This window comes from Sinocyclocheilus rhinocerous, unplaced genomic scaffold (assembly GCF_001515625.1).
Source record: "Sinocyclocheilus rhinocerous isolate Xijiao unplaced genomic scaffold, SAMN03320098_v1.1 scaffold1173, whole genome shotgun sequence".
Taxonomy (NCBI): Eukaryota; Metazoa; Chordata; class Actinopteri; order Cypriniformes; family Cyprinidae; genus Sinocyclocheilus; species Sinocyclocheilus rhinocerous.
Genome location: NW_015639013.1, coordinates 64066 through 82489, shown reverse-complemented (window position 1 = coordinate 82489; position 18424 = coordinate 64066). Strand labels below are relative to the sequence as shown.

Here is an 18424-nt window from a genome sequence, read left to right as displayed (position 1 = left end):
GGAGAACCCCCCCCGCCATAAAGTCTCGAGATATGTTTTTTCAAAGTTGAACTTGCATTAATTTTACATGGATTTCTAAACATGCGGCTCCTTTGTGCTAGACACGAGTGCAACGGTGATAGATGTCCCTCTAGAAAATGCGTGAAATATGCGTTCTGTGTGAACGGCTTGGTTTCAGCTTTGACGTAAACATCATCTTCTCCGCATTGCTATTCTCTTTACCCCACAATATTTGTAATTAACAACGCAGCAGCGCCACAACTAGTGGCTTCAACTGGATAGGCTAACAAAAACATTAAAATGCAATGACTCTTGACATCAGCATCGCATCTCGTGCGCCACTGATAAGGCTGCCTCCTTAACGCACACCTAAAATTCGAATGCAACGTTAAATAGGCCTTTGTAAAGGTAAATATGCAGATTTAAGTATGTAAAAGCTGATAGAACACTGATGAAAATATTGCTTCAGAATAAATTGTTTACTCCACCAAAAATCTCAGTGATGCAGTTATTTTGCAGGGATATTTTGTATGGAATATTGTCTGCTGACATGAAAAGTTCACTGTATATCATAGTAATAAATACCATTTATTACAGCAATGATATTTTGTTTTCTTTTTAATTTATACACATTAAACATTTACATGTATGTAATAAAATGTGTATTTCCATTACAGGTTTAGGTCTTAAATTTCATATAAGGTGGTATTAAAAAGGTCTTAAAAAGTCTTAAATTTAACTTGTTCAAGTCTGCAGAAACCCTGAATATGCATTATATAGAAGTAAGATGAAAAGAAAATACCATCTAAACATTTTTTGAAGACAGTCAGTTCCCCTCAGAGATGCATTCATATAAACCTCCAATTCAATATTTAGGATTCGCATCGTAAACAGTGAGCTTGCTTTGCCTGCTGCAGTATTTTCTCTTCCTTGCGTCTGTCTTCAGCATCTCTGGCCTCTGTTAATGGACGCTTACAGACTTCGTAATATTGCCACACAAATGACATTTTGTAAAATGATTGCAATGTAGTTTGTGCAAGTCCCGAACATAGATCTGCTGAAATAAAACAAAAAAGAAAAGAAAAGAAAACAAAACAAAAGAAATGTCTGGTTGCCAGTCTCTCGTTTGGAGTAAAAACTGGCTGATTCTGATTCATGGCCGGACCAGTGCATCTCTAAAGACGGTTTCATAAATTGTAGTGTGTTGGGTTATTTACCCAGTTAAAGAATTAGTTGTGTGTTATTAATATTTCTAAAAGTTCTCTAACCATTAGTCAGAAGTGTATGCAATCAAAAGGGATTATGTTGCTTAGCCACTAGTACCAGTATACAATTTTCTTTTCTTTTTTTTAATTCACACCAGGGCTCAACGCTAAGGATTTTTTCTACTAGGCCAGTGGTTCAAGTTTTTACTTTCCCAAAAAATAACATAGTTGTTGTTATCATTGTTTTTGACCCATGCTATCTTGTATTATAATAAATAAACTTATACGATACCAACATTTTAAATACCAGTTGACTTTTACAATTCTCTATTCCAATTTTTTAACATTAACATTAACATTAGTACTATTAGCACTATATTATTATTATCCCTTCAAACAGAGCAACAGAGAGAGCTTACGGACAGATTGTGACATTTACAGACAGATTATGCAATAATGCTAATGCAGAAGTCCTGTATAAACAAAGACACAAGGAAGAGACAGAACAAATGTGGCAATGGCTAGTATACGTAATGTCTTAAATGTGGATGTTAGCTAATAGCTTGATATGGAAACACTGGAAATGAGCAGCGGTGATGACAATCTCCTAACTCTGATAAACTCCACTGTTGTTCATGACAAACATCTCCAGTTGGCCAGCTTTGGATCAAGGTATTTGGTGGGCTGAAAATCCATGGCCATTGGCCCAAAGGACACCCCAATCAATCCCCAGAAGTGAATATGGAAACATGTCTGGCCCTGGCAAGCACTAGCATGCTCGCACAGTAGAAATGCAGCTAATGATACATTTTCTCCTTTGTTCGGTTCATTAATACAAGGCAACAGATTGCATCTGTTTATGGTTTGGGGTTGCGCTCACAGTGGTCATTCATTAAGATGGATTGGCAAGTCAGCTCCGTGGACTAGCTGTTGTTAGACAGACACACACACACACACACACACATATGTGGTTTACGTGGACTCTCCATAGGATCGCCATTTGGTTTACAGGGACACAGGAAGTTTCTTCATAAACCATGTTTACATTGTAGTACCAATGTCATTATACACATAGTGTTTCCCATACAATGATTTATTTGTGGCGGCCCGCCACAATATCAACATTGACCGCCACAAATAGATTTGCACAAATTTGTCCAAAACTCATGCAAGAATCGCGATATGGCTGGATTAAACTTCAAAAGGCTATGATTTCATTGAATAAATATGAGCTCTGCACATTTCAAAGTGAAAACGTGGCACGTTTATGTGAATGTATCTCTGAAGGAAACCGACTGTCTTCAGAACAGTATCAATGGCATTTTCATTTTAACTTGCCTATAATGCCTGATATAGTAGCATTTATGCAACACTGTGTATAGCCTTTACCGGGGAAACTGCTGTATTTCTGCCATTCCAAAAGTGCCACCTACTGGCAGAGAATGAATTGCATTTTAAATCAGCCCATCTGCTGTTAATGTTCAGACCAATACGAAAATTGACCCATATTTTTAAGCAGCAAACACACAGTTGTTAATGTGAACCAGTGGATAGCTAATATGCCCTAATATAAAAATCTAAACAAGACAGTAAGATATATTTATGTTCAGAGCTGGGTAGATTACTTACAAATTGTAATCCGTTACTGATTCCAGATTACATGACAAAAATTGTAGTTAGTAACGTAATCCATTACATTACACATTTCGGGTAATATAATCTGACTACTTTTTGATTACTTTTAGATTACTTGTTTATCACATTGATTTAAATAGGATAAACTTGTAGCATATTGATATAAAAATACAAAGAGTAAGAAAATATATTCAAGGCTCGAAATTGCGACCATTTTGGTCGCATATGCTCCCGAAATTTAATCTGTGCGACCTCAAAATATATTTGGGAGCATTTGTGCGAGTGCATATAATTGTTGTCGTGCGAACCGTTTTAATTTCTCTAAAAACGTTCAGAGTATGTGCCTTCTGAGTGTTGATACGGTGACCTGTCTGCCGTTCTATGAAACGTTAGGCTACATAACCAATTAAACTTCATCTTTACATTCTTAACTTTAATGCAGATTTTAGATTGGTTAATATTAGCTGTCAATCACCCAGTCACTGCTTTCCGCTGTCAGGTGACAGGGAACTAACTACTGCGGGGAATGTAAAGGGCTGAAGAAGAGAGAACATAAAAAAAGAAACACTGACAGATTTATTTTGTGAACCACCTAAAGTTACAAATAATGGTGCTGGTGATAGCGATCATGTGGTGAATGTTGATCCACCAGCCGAATAGAAGGTGTACAGTTTTCGGAGAGAGTGGTTGAAAGACTTCTAGTGGCTCCGCTATGAAAATGGTTCTATGCACTGCGTTCACTGTAAAGCCTGTGGGAAGAAGTTTGCAGGTAACAGCGTTCGCCACCGAATCTTCACATTTCGTAATTGTTGTTTACGATGTGCGGTTTGACATTATCAAGTATATTGCAAAATCCAAACAAAACACACCTACAGAGAGTGCACGCACACATGACGTGAAGTCTAGTAGGTTAAATTAGTGCGCGCCTGTCGTCCTAACTGTCGTCTTGTTCTGTCGTCCTAACTGTCGTCCTGTTCTGTCGTCCTAACTGTCTTCTTGTTCTGTCGTCCTAACTGTCGTCTTGTTCTGTCGTCCCAACTGTCATCTTATTCTGTCGTGCTTAATGTCGTCTTGTTCTGTCATCATAACCTTCATCAGCGCTGTAAAGTTAGTTTCACATTTCATATTCGACTAGACTGCTTTAGGAACCGTCTGCAAATTCACCTCACAGTACAAAACGAAGTACAATAATTCATTCAAATTAATGTTCACAGGACTATAGTAAATGCCTAGTGGGCAAACTGACTAAATATATTTTGCCAATGTCTCGCCTTAGACAATACTTCCAACATCTCCCTTACAGTCTGTACAGAGACTGACTTATTACAGGTGAAATTTTGCCAATACCTGCTTTACTGGACGTACAGTGCACAAATATGTTTAGAAAAAAACTACTGTATTGTAAATCACTAGTGGACAAAAGTGACTAAATATGACAACCTTTGGAACATGATAAAACCCTCTTGGTGAATAACTGTAGGTTTAAAAAAAAAACTATTTGTGTACTGTACATACAGTAAGGGAGATATTGGCAAACTCACCTGGAGTAAGTCAGCCTTGTAAGAAAACACCACAACCCTTTTCTAAAAATATTTGTGCACTGTACATACAGTAAAGGAGATATTGGAAAATCTCACCTGTCTGTAGTAAGTCAGTCTTGTAACTAGGAATGTATTACAAGCATTAGAACATGAACAAACCCTTTTGGTAAATTACAGTAGTTTTTCTCTAAGAATATTTGTGTACTGTATATACAGTAAGGGAGGCATTGACAAAATCTCAACTGTAGTAAGTCAGTCTTGTAACTAAGAGTGTACTACAACCTTTGGAACATAAAAAAACCCATTGATAAATTACTATAATTTTTTCTAAAAATATTTGTGTACTGTACATACAGTAAGGGAGGGATAAACTAACATTCACAATAAGTCAGTCAGCTAATATTAACCAATACAAAATCTGCATTAAAGTTAAGAATGTAAGGATAAAATCTGTTAATATATAATTTGTAGTTGTGGTGCTCCTACATTTTTGGTGAGTGCTCCTAAATTTTTGCTGGTGCTCCTAACTTTTTGAAGTTGGGAGCACCAGTGCTACCAAGTAAAAAAGTTAATTTCAAGCCCTGATATTCCATTTGTTGTAGATAACACCATAAAGTGCGTTAAACATTACAATACATCAAGGTTTCCCAAACTGGGGTTCGTGAAGGTACTGCAGGGGGTTCGTGAGTTTAATGAAAAACTAATAATTAATTAAATCATAAAAATGTAAAATTAAAATGAATCATTTTAAAATAACACAAATCAAAATTAAATACTTCCTAAAAAAATTAATATTTCATGTTTACTTGTATCTCATGTGAACATTAATCAAGGTCAGAGAACCGTGAACATGCAAATGTGATACTTAATTATTAAAATATCTTTTTTAAAATCTCAAGGGCACTTCAAGTAAATATTTTAGGTGAAAAAGGTTCAGATGACAAAAAAGTTTGGGAATGCCTGCATTACATGTAAATAAGAAATAAAGTGAATTTGTGCATTTTAATGTGTTTAAAATACAAAAGCCTTCCAATGACATGGTAATACATGATTAAATAACCCACTGAGCGATAATTCAAATAAACATTAATGTGTTCATCAGTAGTTGATGCAATATTGAAACACTATGTGTCCTTTTATTATTGCTTGGACAAAATGCTGCACATTTCTTTGTGAAATTGAAATATAACTATAATAATATAGCACTTGCATATTATTGCTCTTTTGTTGGTTTTGATTGTATTTATTGTCCTCATTTGTAAGTCGCTTTGGATAAAAGCGTCTGCTAAATGACAAAATTTAAATAATGTAAATATAAATAACAAAACTAAATTGAAATTTTAAAACAAGCCCCAAATCAAATACATAAGTAACACAAATAAAAGAAATATTTTCATATAAACAAAATAAGTCTTTGTCTGTGCTCTTTCCATTTAAAATGATAGGCAACCACTGCATTTTAATCATGATCTTCAGTTTTGTGAAACTACATAAAAATATCTGCATGAAACAGCGAACGAGCTGAACGAGACGCAGATTCACTCACTATTAAAGCGTTTCCTTGGTTTCCGCAGTAAAAGCAGCACTGCACTTATGAACTTTAATATGCATTATACAGAGGCAAGATGAAAAGAAAAAATACCATCTAAACTTTTCTAAAGACAGTAAGTTCCCCTCAGACATACATTCATATAAACTCCTACCCCTAAATGAATCGCGATTTGTTTAGCATCTCAACCGATTTGAATCGTCACATATTTGAATCAATTTTCAACCGGCTTGCGGTTAATCGTTACATCCCTACTGAAATGATTTCTGTAAATCCGGGTCAAATGCTGTGTAGCCATCTGACTAGTGACTGGTCTTTGTGTGAATGTCCATAAAACTGGAAAACTTTCTGAATGTATATAAGCGGTAGGCTATTTTTAAAAGGAACATTTAAAAGATGAAAATGAGGAATTAGGGAGATTCAATAAATTATGAATAATGTTTTGCTATTGTGTGAATAATATGTAATCATATAATCAATAAAAAAGTAAATGTAGTCTGATTGCAAGTATTTTAAAATGTAATTTAATCTAATTACAAGTACTTAATTTTTGGAATCTGATTACGTAATCCATATTACATGTAATCAGTTACTACCCAGCTCTGTTTATGTTTTAAATTAATATAATAATTGATACTTTTGACTCATCCTTTTTCTTAAAAATGTTTCAAAGGTTGAAATGTGAAGGGGGTTTTTTATATAAAAAATGTGAAGAACATTTTATAAAACTTTGTTTTTGTAAATACCTATAACTGAACTGTAAATCATGTTTTGTTTTTTTGCAGTCATATTACGGTTTAATATTTTACTATAGGCATTGCTCGTACAGTGTTAATTTTATTTGTGTAGTTTTTTTTTTTTTTAAAGCCTTAAAAATGTTAAAGGGTTAGTTCACCAAAAAATGAAAATTCTGTCATTAATTACTCACCCTCATGTCGTTCCAAATCCGTAAAACCTTCGTTCATCTTCAGAACACAAATTAAGATATTTTTGATGAAATTCGAGTGCTCTCTGACCCTCCATAGACAGTAACTCAACTACCATGTTCAGAGCCCAGAAAGGTAGTAAAGTCATCGTTAAAATAGTCCATGTGACATCAGTGGTTCAACCTTAATTTTATGAAGCTGCTAGAACACTTTTTGTGCTCAAAGAAAACAATAATTATGACTTTATTCAATAATTTCTTCAACTCTCTGTCAGTCTTCAACGCGCATTCAAGACAGTACCACAACGCATGCGTGTGCTGTACAGTACACCCTTCACACAGCACAAAACTAAATAATAGTGTACCAATGTGAAGGGTTGTACCAGCAAATGCATAAATGCACAAATTCAAAATAAACCAAAACTGAAGCAGAGAGATGGAAAACTGCTTGGGCTGCAGCCCAGAGTAAAAAGTAAGTAGTAAAAACAGTGGTTAAATATGCCACCGCAACAAGGCCCAGGTGCACATAAACCACGCCCCAAGAATAAGGGATGTGTTTTAGGTCCCCCCCCCCCCACACACACACACACACACACATCCATCAGTAGATTTTATTGGATCTGTTATAGTGCACACAATTTAGTTGTTTCATAATTTCATTTAATCTTCATAAAATCAGAGGTGTTGGTCATATCAAACATATTCTGTTAAACTGTATTTTGTCATCAGGAAGACTTTAAGAGTTTTTTTTTAATTGAATATAGATTTAAATGTACTTTTTTGTTTATTCTTTTATTCATTATAATTGTAATTATTCTTTATGATTGAATCTGTTGTTCAAATGAAAAATATATTGTTCATAAATTTCATAACAAAACCAAGTAGGTTTCAATCAGCTTCTGTTGTGCATCTTTCTGTAGTCATCCCTGAGGTGGACTGAGGCTGTTGCTTGCAATATTCATTATTTCATATATTAGGAATATTGGCATAATATAGCATGTATCATTCCATGTAGGAGTGACTGTTGCAAAGTTGTTGTACTTAGTTTAAGGAAAAAAAAAAATGCAATTTTAATTGATTTTACTGCCCTCTGTTGTCAAATGAGACCGTTTTTCTATAGCCATCCATTCAAAAGTAGTCGTCTTTTCAGATTTTTTTTTTCCCAAGAAAAACAAAAGGTATTACAAATGTATTATTGCATTATTTTCCAGTTTTATTACATAATTTTCCTTAATGCGAGATTAATATGAACACAATATAATAGTTTATGTAGCTAGCTTTGAATTAGTTAACTAATGTCTTAAAATAAACTTTAAAAGTTTGCATAACTACTGTATATTGTGGTTTTGTCTATTGATTACTCAAACTACACATTAATTTTGGCGTTAGTGTTACTGTTGCCATAAAAAGACATATTTCTCAATTCCAAGAGCTTGCATTCTCGTGGAGTCTTTACAGGCTACCTTGAAAGAACGAACTCTGAAGGACACAAGGACACATAATTAATCTTTGTGAGGATTGAGATGTGCCGTGATCTTGTTGCTCAACCAACTGTCCCAGTACATTATAAGTAGCGGTACAATGCACAATAAATAAAACAAAACTTCCAGAACAAAAATTTACAGATAATGTACTCACCCCCTTGTCATCCAAGATGTTCATGTCTTTCTTTCTTCAGTTGTAAAGAAATTGTTTTTTGAGCAAAACATTTTAGGATTTCTCTCCATATAATGGACTTCTGTGGTGTCCCCGAGTTTGAACTTCCAAAATGCAGTTTAAATGCAGCATCAAAGGGCTCTAAACGATCCCAGCCGAGGAAGAAGGGTCTTATCTAGTTCTAGCGAAACGATCGGTTATTTTCTAAAAACAATTTACAATTTATTTACTTTTTAACCTCAAACGCTCTTCTTGTCTAGCTCTGCGTGAACTGTTTTTTTCCAGTTCATGACAGTTAGGGTATGTCGAAAAACTTCCATCTCATTTTCTCCTCCAACTTCAAAATCGTCCTACATCGCTGCAGAAGTACCGACCCAGTGTTTACAAAGTGAACATGCAAAGAAGGTCAAACGCCCTTTACAAAAAATGGTAAAACAGCGATGTAGGATGAATTTGAAGTTAGTTTTTCTTTTTGTTTGTTGATTTCTTGATGATATTCTATAATAGTGATTTTATAATTTCAAAATATAAAGCAAAGAGTAGAAATGAATGACTAATAAGCCAGTAAGTGCTCTTCAGCTGCCATCTACTGTTATAGTGGTAATTAGATTTTTTTTTTTAATACATGTTTTACAAGAGTTTGTTTATTACAACGTATATTTTAAAAATAACATTTAAAGTGGATACTTTTTAGAGCTTTAAAGTGCTGGAAATAGTGAAAAGCTTAAGTCAATGAAAAGTGCTTGAATTTCTCTCCTTAAAAATGTTGTACAAACTCTGAAATGAATAATGCAATAACATTCAACTATTTCTGCCACAACACAGTGGTTATAGTTAGCGTTACTACTTCTGGTTTGCTGAAGTACGTCAGCACTGTTTGACCTGTTTAATTCTGTGAAGAATTTGAGTACGTCTCACTAGATCTCGAAGCAACCTCATTCATTCTGCGGTGAATTCAAACGCTTCTCACTGGATCACGCAGCGCTGTGCAGTAACAGTGTCGCGAGATCAACAATGGTTCCCGAGTAAACCTGTTCGCACCGGCAGAAAAAATCTGGTCGCAGTCTGGAGCCCTGAATTTATATATAATATATATATTCAGGGCTCCAGACTGCGTCCAAATATAAAACACATTAATTAATTAATTACAAAAAATCCATGCATAGTAATTTTTTTTTCTGTTTCTCTTTTTCTTTCCTCTTTAGCTAAGCAGTATCAGTAAGGCCATCAATTCCACAGAGACGCCGCTAAAGGAGAAACATGCACGCAGTATCCTTAATTCAGATGTACATTTATTATTGCTTATTCAACTATTATCCAAAAAGGTAAGTCAAATGAACCCTTCGCAAGAGGATAAGGAGCATTACTGCAGGTTCTGTTTTTGTTAATATGGTTTTAAAAATGTTGAAAGGCCATATTTTCAAACATTGCTTTAATGTACAAATGCAATAAAAATATCGGCATCGGTATCGGCAAGTACCAAAAATAAAAGTATCGGTATCGGGCGAGTACTGGAAAAAGTGGTATCGGTGCATCCCTACTGATAATACTGTTAATGCTTGTTGTAACATGGTCAGGATTTTCGTGATCTTGCCACCTCTCATGTGTACAGGTACTTTTCATACACAAGTGCAAATGGTTGCTGTAGTTACAAACAATGATACCTACTTGTGATAGCGAGTGGAAATATCCTGCATTTGAAGCATTAAATCAGTAAATATTAAAAATAAAATTAGGAAAATAAGAAACGGTGCACATTTAACTTTTGTAGAGGACACATGCACAGTTCCTCAATTTTCACTCATTTTACTCAAGTATGGTTTCTCTACAGAACAAAAGGCATTTTCAACCACCTGATTTGTTAAGTTGAGTTTGCAGTTCCCAAACGTAAGACAGCCGATTATATGAGATCACTAGTAGCTTAATGTGCAAGAATGTGTCTTATGGTTTATGAATGTTTACTTGAAAGGTAACTTAAAGGACAAGTTTGATGATTTATTAATTTTTGTTTAATATATATATTTATCCTTATAACAAATGTCACTTGAGATAACTCTGTGTCTATGAATTAATACACATGACATGAAACAAAGGCACATTGTGATTTTATTTCTCATATACTATGTGCTGCCACATTGAGTTCTTTCAAAGAAAGATATATTTGTCCCATACTATATAGAATCTGATGTCACACTAGATTTGTCTGTCTGTGGCCTGTGTCATGTCATTAGTTGTTGAAAAATGCCCATCCTGGTTTGAAAACACAGATTGGATTGGGAAACACTTATTTTGGTTCTGCAAAGATGTATAGGCTACTACCCTTACTCTCGGAGATCTTAAAGAGATACCAACCTCCGTGACTCAACCATTAGAGGATGCATAACGGTCAGCTTGGATTGCCTTATGAACAAGTCACATTATAGCCTTGACGTCATTTAATTTCTTTCTTGGTTTTATGGCTGTCAGTCACTGTTTGCAGACCATAGAAATGAATGAGTAGTTCCGTAAACAGAATACCATCTGTCACAAAATTGTTACTGCTCTTATAAAACAACTTCGTTTTCCCCCAAAACACTCCAAATATTGCTCAATCAACAATACATATGTAATGGTAAATACGTTGTCAGTTGATGACCTCTTGTCTTCCTGCCAGTGTATCGCTGCTTTTTTTTTTTTTTGCTAAACTTAAAGGCTCACATTAAATGGGCTGTTTTTACTCTGACACCCCATTGAACGCACTGCACATTTTAGGTTGAACTAATCTTTTAAGTGTGTAAAATAATTTTCATTTTCTTTGTTCTTTCAGTTTCATTTACATTTTTAGCTTAAAGTTTAGAATCAAACTCTTGCCTTACTGTGTAGCAGTTGTGTAGTGCAGATTACCTCATAGCACCACCTTGCATCCATCCATTGCTGCTGGCACTAACAATTGGTTCGAACGTGGATACCATACTGGTGTTAAAATGATTGTTACGGTAAATTAGATCACAATATATCAGATATCAGATAGTCTAGAAACAATCGTGCTTCCCACAGGTTTGAAATATACTTGCGATGGTAGCCAGGTGTAAAATCCTCCTATTACCCACAGCACAAAAATGTCCACTACATGTGACAAATAACAAATAATGTGTGATTTTTTTTTTTTACAATATTTGTATTTATTTAAATTAATTTTAATTACATAGGCTACCATTACATTTAATTACATAATTTACAATGCATAATTATGCATAATATTAGTATACAAAATTACCGTGTTTAAATGGCAGAGTTCTCCTTGCTTTGTCATATAGTGGCTCTCTCAGTGAATTGGACAGATTTTACTGATACTAGTGAAATCTGAATAATATGTATCAAATAATGTTCTTTGACTTTTCTATGGGGAAGCATCCCAGCCAGAAACTACAATAGATGAATTAAATGGAACTATGAATTAAATGGAAATTAAATTAAATGCAGTTTATTTTGTAACCAAAATACCAATAATGGCATGAAAAAAATACAGCAGAACTCTTATTATGAAATGTCTATAGGATTGCGGGCTGATCATTCAGATGAGAGATAAAATATGTATTCTTACAACCAGGGTTTGAAATGAACTTTTTCACTCAACAGCCAATTTGGCTACTAAATTTTAAGGTTGCCGCCCATTCATAACTTCTAATAGCCGAAAAAATAAAAAAACACAGAAATAAATCGGATTAACCATGTCACAGCTTCACATATAAATATATTTATTATAAAATCTGAATATCTGCAGGATTTTTAAAATCAAATGTAAGACTTTTTAAGACCTTTTAAGACCTGCACAAATAAAATTAATACCATATATACAGTTCAGTTACAGGTTTTCACACAAGCAAAAAGTTTTCAGCACACATTTCAGCCTTTAAACCATTTTTATGAAAAGGGATGAATCAATTTAAACAATTATTACCAATCAATTATTATATTAATTTAATAACATATAAATATATCTTAATGTCTTAATTGTTTAGATTTTTAAAATGCATTAGCATTAGCTTCTTTTCGATCCACCGGTTCACATTTACAACTGAGTGTTTGCTGCATAAAAATATGGGTCGATTTTCGCTATGGTCTGCACAAAAAGCACAGAAGGGCTTATTGAAAATGCAAATTCATCCTCTGCCAGCAGGTGGAGCTTTTGGAGCATCAGAATATTGCAGTTTCCACGTTAATGCCTGTACAGCACAGCAAGTAATTTTAAAATGTGCAGTGCTCATATTTATTCAATGAAATCATAGCCTTTGGAAGTTTAATCTCACATCGAGCTATATCGCAATTCTTGTCTTTCTGTCCCCAAATTTAAGACCTTTTGAAATTAAGACTTTATTGAACCATTTAAGACTTTTATGGCCTTAAATTTGATATAACTAAATTTAAGACGTTGGTGGGATCAAAGTGAATGATATCAGGAGAGTTCAGGTGGACAGTAAGAAAATCACAGAGTGTCTGAGTCTTCAGTTGTTTTTTCGAGTATTCGCTATTGCTTCAATGCAAAGGAAACCAGCGTGCCATTTATTATTTGTTGCGTAGTGAAGGGTATGTTTAAGGTAGGTAGCCTATGTGCAGATGCTGCACAATTAGGATTAATATCACGATGACTCACGAGCTCATTAAATCTGCACAGATTTGGCTTACATTAACTTTCCCAAGAATTTAATGAGTGAAGAAAAGTAACCAGCCAAGTTGGCTAGTGATTTGACAATGTTACCTGCCACAGCTGATTTTTACCCGCATTTGGCGGGTTGGGTGTTAATTTCAAACCCTGCTTACAACAGTCTAAAACATATTATTTAAAGGTCATAAAGTAGACATTGTCATAATTCATCAACAAATCATAAGCAATCGTTTGGCATAAAGGTGCGCTATTCATTGATTGAGAATCACTTTGAAGCAGTCTGAAGTGCCGCCTTGTGACACTTCAACGTGTAGCACTTTTAAAAAAAAAAATTTTTTTTAATGAAATCATAGCCTTATATTTCCAACCCGAAATATAAGACGTCTTAAAATGATCCTTAAGATGTTTGTTTTACCATTTCATGTATTAAAGACTTTGTATGACGTTCAATTTAAGAAAACTCACCCGGAGGGATTTTGCTTTATTCGCACACGTGCTCCTAAATACAGTTCGCACACATCTATTTTAGTCGCCAAAGCAGCCCAAGACTCTTTAGACTCAAGTAGCCCACACTGTTGAGCCCTGTCTTTGTCTGTGAACTATACACCGCGTCTCTGCAGAGCATGTGGGAATGTCACAGCGGGAGGAAACCGTTCTTGCGCACACAGAATGAGCAGATACAAAACGTAGATCGCGGATGGTTTCATTTATTTCGGGCAGATAAAAAAAGTATAAGGATAAAAATAATAAAAGCAAAAATGTTTCTCCAAATATACTTGGGCGGCCCACCCAAGTAAAGTCTATGTGTGGGAAGCACTGCTGTTAGTAGCCCTAAATTACAAAAATTAGACGGCACAGCAGACTTACCTCATTTGATGAATTGTGATATTACTTAACAAAAATTAATGAGTATGATGCGACTATACATTGTGCTTGAGATCTTTTCCTTAAAGGCATGAACAGGAATTATTTTGGGAACCCACAGAGAGAAGGGGGCCTATACCTTCTGGTCATATGCCGTTGGTCTGCCCTTGCCAAGCAGTACCATCGTTAGCTGGAAGTTCTGCCATGTATTACACAAAATCATGCGTGATGGTCACCGAAATGTAAGTATGCTTCCATTTGAATTTTGTAATTATCTGCTCAAATCAATTTTTAATTTTATATTGTACGTATATGTCCGTTTTTTTTTGTTTTTTTTTGCCTGCGTGCGAATGGCTGCCTCTATAACAGTGGTTTTGCTAGCTTGTTTCAGAGACCTAGTACAAAACACACTAGAATATATATATATATATATATATTTTTTTTTTACATATGTTTTGCTTTAACAATTACTTTTTAATAATTTTTAATTTTTTATGACAATTAAATATAAGCTGAATATACAGTTCTCTCCAAGGATATCTAATTTACTAAGTATTTGGCATCTTAAACTAGCCTAATGTCTCTATTCTCAGAGAAGATTGTATTGCTAATTGTCTTGTTTATTCTTACCAGACCTTACAAGACTGCATGAGACACTACAGCAGTATTGCTGAGACAGGGTTACTATGGGTAAGTCAAAGTTCATGCACAAATTTCAGCATTCAGAACAAAAGAAAGTTGTTCTGAATCTCTTTTTGACTGGTTTGACCGAATATTTATAATGATTTGTTGTCATTAATTTCCATTGTCAGACTAACACACGGGACAGGCATGGGTATGGACAGCTGGTTTGTCTATATTCCAAACTCCTCTGCACCAAGATGGAGTTTCACACTAAGGTAGATTTCAATATATACTTGTGCCCGTAATGTATTTACCCAGCCATTAGTTTAGACCAGTGATTTTCAACCTTTGTTGACTTCAAGCCCCACTTTTGTCCGAGACAATTTTCCAATGCCCTTCAACCCAATCTCATGAGAAAATGCAACTATTTTACAGCGTGGTAATTTATGGAATAGTAACTATTTATAAGATGGTAATTTTGTATGAATTTGTACGATTTGATTTATATAAAAACATTTTTTTATAGGAAAGAATGAAGGTCCACCCTTAAGCGGATCATAGAAAAAAAAACAAAAAAAACGTATGCATGGGATAATAAAAATTAATACGAATTAGCCACTAACTCACCAAAATGTAAAACAGTTATGAATAGAGTGTGTTGGGCCCTCCTATAAGCTGATGTGTACCTTAGGTACTTTTGTTGCAATAAAACAAATAAACTAAAAATATGAGTTTAATTTTGTTTACTTTTATTTTTAGTGTTTTTTTGTTGTTGTTTTTTTAAAGATTAAGATCGGAGATTGACAGGAGATGATTAAAGTCTGTACTATATAAGCCTGGTAAGATCTTGTGTGAAAAGCCCAGACAGACTGCAACATTAACCATCTTTCATGTTATAATGCATGATATACACTGTAGCCAAGACGTTATTGATAGTGTGACTTGGGTCAGATGGCTGATAATATAGGTTCTTCAGATGGCTGTCATAGAAGCAGTCACACTGCAGAGCTGGGACCCAACATTTTGGACACTGTCAGAGCTTAATCAAAGGCAATTAAACTGCAAGCATGTCACACTGATAGGGCCAAGACTCTTAATTATTTTGTCTAATTTTTCAGTTTCCGAAATGTGTCCCATATGGCAAAACCATCGCCAGAATTGCATGTTTAAAAAATGTGAACACATTTACAATATGCTGCTGTAAGGAAAATGGGTAAATTAAGCGCAAAGGGAATTAATAATTTATATTTGAATTTACAAAGAATTTTGACTGAATCGCTGTTCTGAATGACTGATAAAATGAATCCTCTTGTGATCAGTAGACCTTTTAATGTGTCTGAATGTCTCTTCTGCTCACCAAGGGTGCATTTATTTGATCAAAAATACAGTAAAAATTGTGAAATATTTTTACAATTTAAAATAATTGTTTTCTATATAAATATATTGTAAAATGTAAAGCTGAATTTTCCGCATCATTACTCCAGTCTTCTGTGTCACATGATTCTTCAGAAATCATTCTAAAATAAAGATTTGCTGGTCAAGAAACATTTCTGATTATTATCAATGTTGAAAACAATTGTGCTACTTCATGTTTTTGTGGAAACTGATATGCTACCATTCAAAAGTTTGGGGTAAGTAAAAAATAATAATACTTTTATTCATCAAGGATGCATTACATTGATACACATTTTATAATGACATTTATAATGTTACAAAAGATTTTTATTTCAAATAATTGTTGTTCTTTTGAACTTTCTATTAATCAAAAATCCTAAAAAAAATAACATTTATCACAGTGTCCACCAAAATATGAAGCAGTGCAACTGTTTTTAACATTGATAATAATCAACCTGGATGAGCCATAAGTACCAAGCATATTGCCAATGTTATCAAGATAAGCGTTTCAGCTGATTAAGCATGCTGAATCGGCGTCAGAGCTTTTGGTGAGAGAGAGATTGCTCTGATTGACTGTTCAGCTTAGCAAACCAGAAGAAAAATTAGGAAGCAAGCAAACTGCTCCATAAACAATTATACATAGCCTACCTTATTATTCGAAGTGTTGATATTTTTAAAATGCATATTAGCTTGTTTGTCCTGATATCCTCTTCACTCAGAAATATGTCACAATAGTGAAATTAGGTTGGTGGCAAATTGCTGTTGGCACAGACCTAAGCGATAGCATGACCCTTACTGTGTATGAAGTAAGTTGCCATTCACATGCACCTGGTAAGCTGTTTGAATAGGGTTGGAGCCAAACCCTGCAGGACAGTGGACCTCAAGGGCCAAAGATGCCCACCCCTGCTTTAAGGATACAAACATCAAATTTGAGAAAATGATGCTTCACACTGGTGTACTCATAACTAAATGTATAATAGACAAGTTTAACAGATCTCAGTTACTCTTAATTTACAGTACTAAGGCCAGTTTACACTTCTACAACAAACTCCAAAAAACACTGTTGTTTGGATTCTTTGATATCAGATTAACAAACCACTGTTAACAAACACTGTTTGGACTTCTTGTCCGACTCACAATCCATGAACAAATGTGGATAAATAAATTAAATGCCAAAGGTCACCTGTTGCCAAATGTAAAGCTCATGTGAATAACTTAAAAATAAAATTGAATTTGTGCATAAAATAGAAATTTAGCACTTTTGATTCTAGTGTGTAAACATGGGGATAGTCTCATTTAGTTGAATTCATTTTCTCTGTTCTCTTTGCAGCATTCTGAAATCCCAGCCAGTCTAGAAGCCACAGATGAAGTCCTGGAGCGTACAGCGGGAACAGACATCAATAATGTGTATGTGAAATTCCATTTACTTTGTATTTATTTCTACTGCATTATATCTCAGAAATAGATTTTTGGACTTTGCACTACAGGACCCCTGCATTAGGTTTTCCGCTGTTGAAAAAGGGGGTCAATACAAGTAGTTTTTAAAATATTACAAATTAATAAATTGTATGTATTCAAGTAATTTTCAATTAAATATAGCTTCAAAACATAAAAGTAAGTAGTAATAAAGAAGATTAAATTAACATTTAAGCAAGATTTTTTTTTAGCATTTAAGAGAGTGCTTTAAGTTTTGCAAAAGTCATCTGTTTTAGGACTCTTGTTTTGATGTTCATTTTAGGACCTCGCCATTATCCAAAATTCTATAATTATTTTAGCACTCTTTAGATTTATTCATATATTTATATATATAGTAATATATAATTGTAAATTATATCAAGTATATTTAGACAGGCAGCTCAATTACACAACTGTTGGCACTGTATGTTCTACACAGCTATCTAACACTGAGACATTAAAGGGGTCATATGATGCGATTTCAATTTTTCCTTCCTCTTTGAAGTGTTACAAGCTCTTGGTGCATAAAGAAGATCTGTAAAGTTGCAAAGACTAAAGTCTCAAATCCAAAGAGATATTCTTTATAAAAGTTAAGAGTCAACCACGCCTACCTAAAACGGCTCATTCTAACACGCCCCCACATGTCTACGTCACGATGTGGGAAGATTTGCATAACACCGCCCAAATGTTCACCCAAAGAAAGAAGGCGTAACTTTTATTCTCACTGTAGTATTATTGCCGCTGCCGCCATGTCCTGAAGACGCTGTGTTTCGTTGTGAAAGCGAAACTACTTTGTTTGGTCTTCCAAAAGAGGACACAACGAGAAATCAGTGGTTAAGTTGTATTTACAACAACGTTCCAGAACAGTTCAACCCAAATATTCAGATGTGTCCAGTGCATTTTATGGAGGACTATTTCCTAATCCTGGTA

General features: G+C 34.5%; 1 protein-coding gene across 1 annotated transcript in view; it reads left to right on the top strand.

The window, feature by feature from the left end:
• hip1rb (huntingtin interacting protein 1 related b) overlaps positions 1 to 18424 on the top strand; it is a 59258-nt gene that overhangs the window by 14164 nt on the left and 26670 nt on the right. Inside the window, exons 2-6 of the mRNA XM_016566538.1 lie at positions 9717 to 9780; positions 14120 to 14262; positions 14654 to 14710; positions 14833 to 14919; positions 17370 to 17446. Of these exons, the coding sequence (XP_016422024.1) occupies positions 9717 to 9780; positions 14120 to 14262; positions 14654 to 14710; positions 14833 to 14919; positions 17370 to 17446 (428 nt within the window). The remainder of the gene's footprint in view (positions 1 to 9716; positions 9781 to 14119; positions 14263 to 14653; positions 14711 to 14832; positions 14920 to 17369; positions 17447 to 18424) is intronic.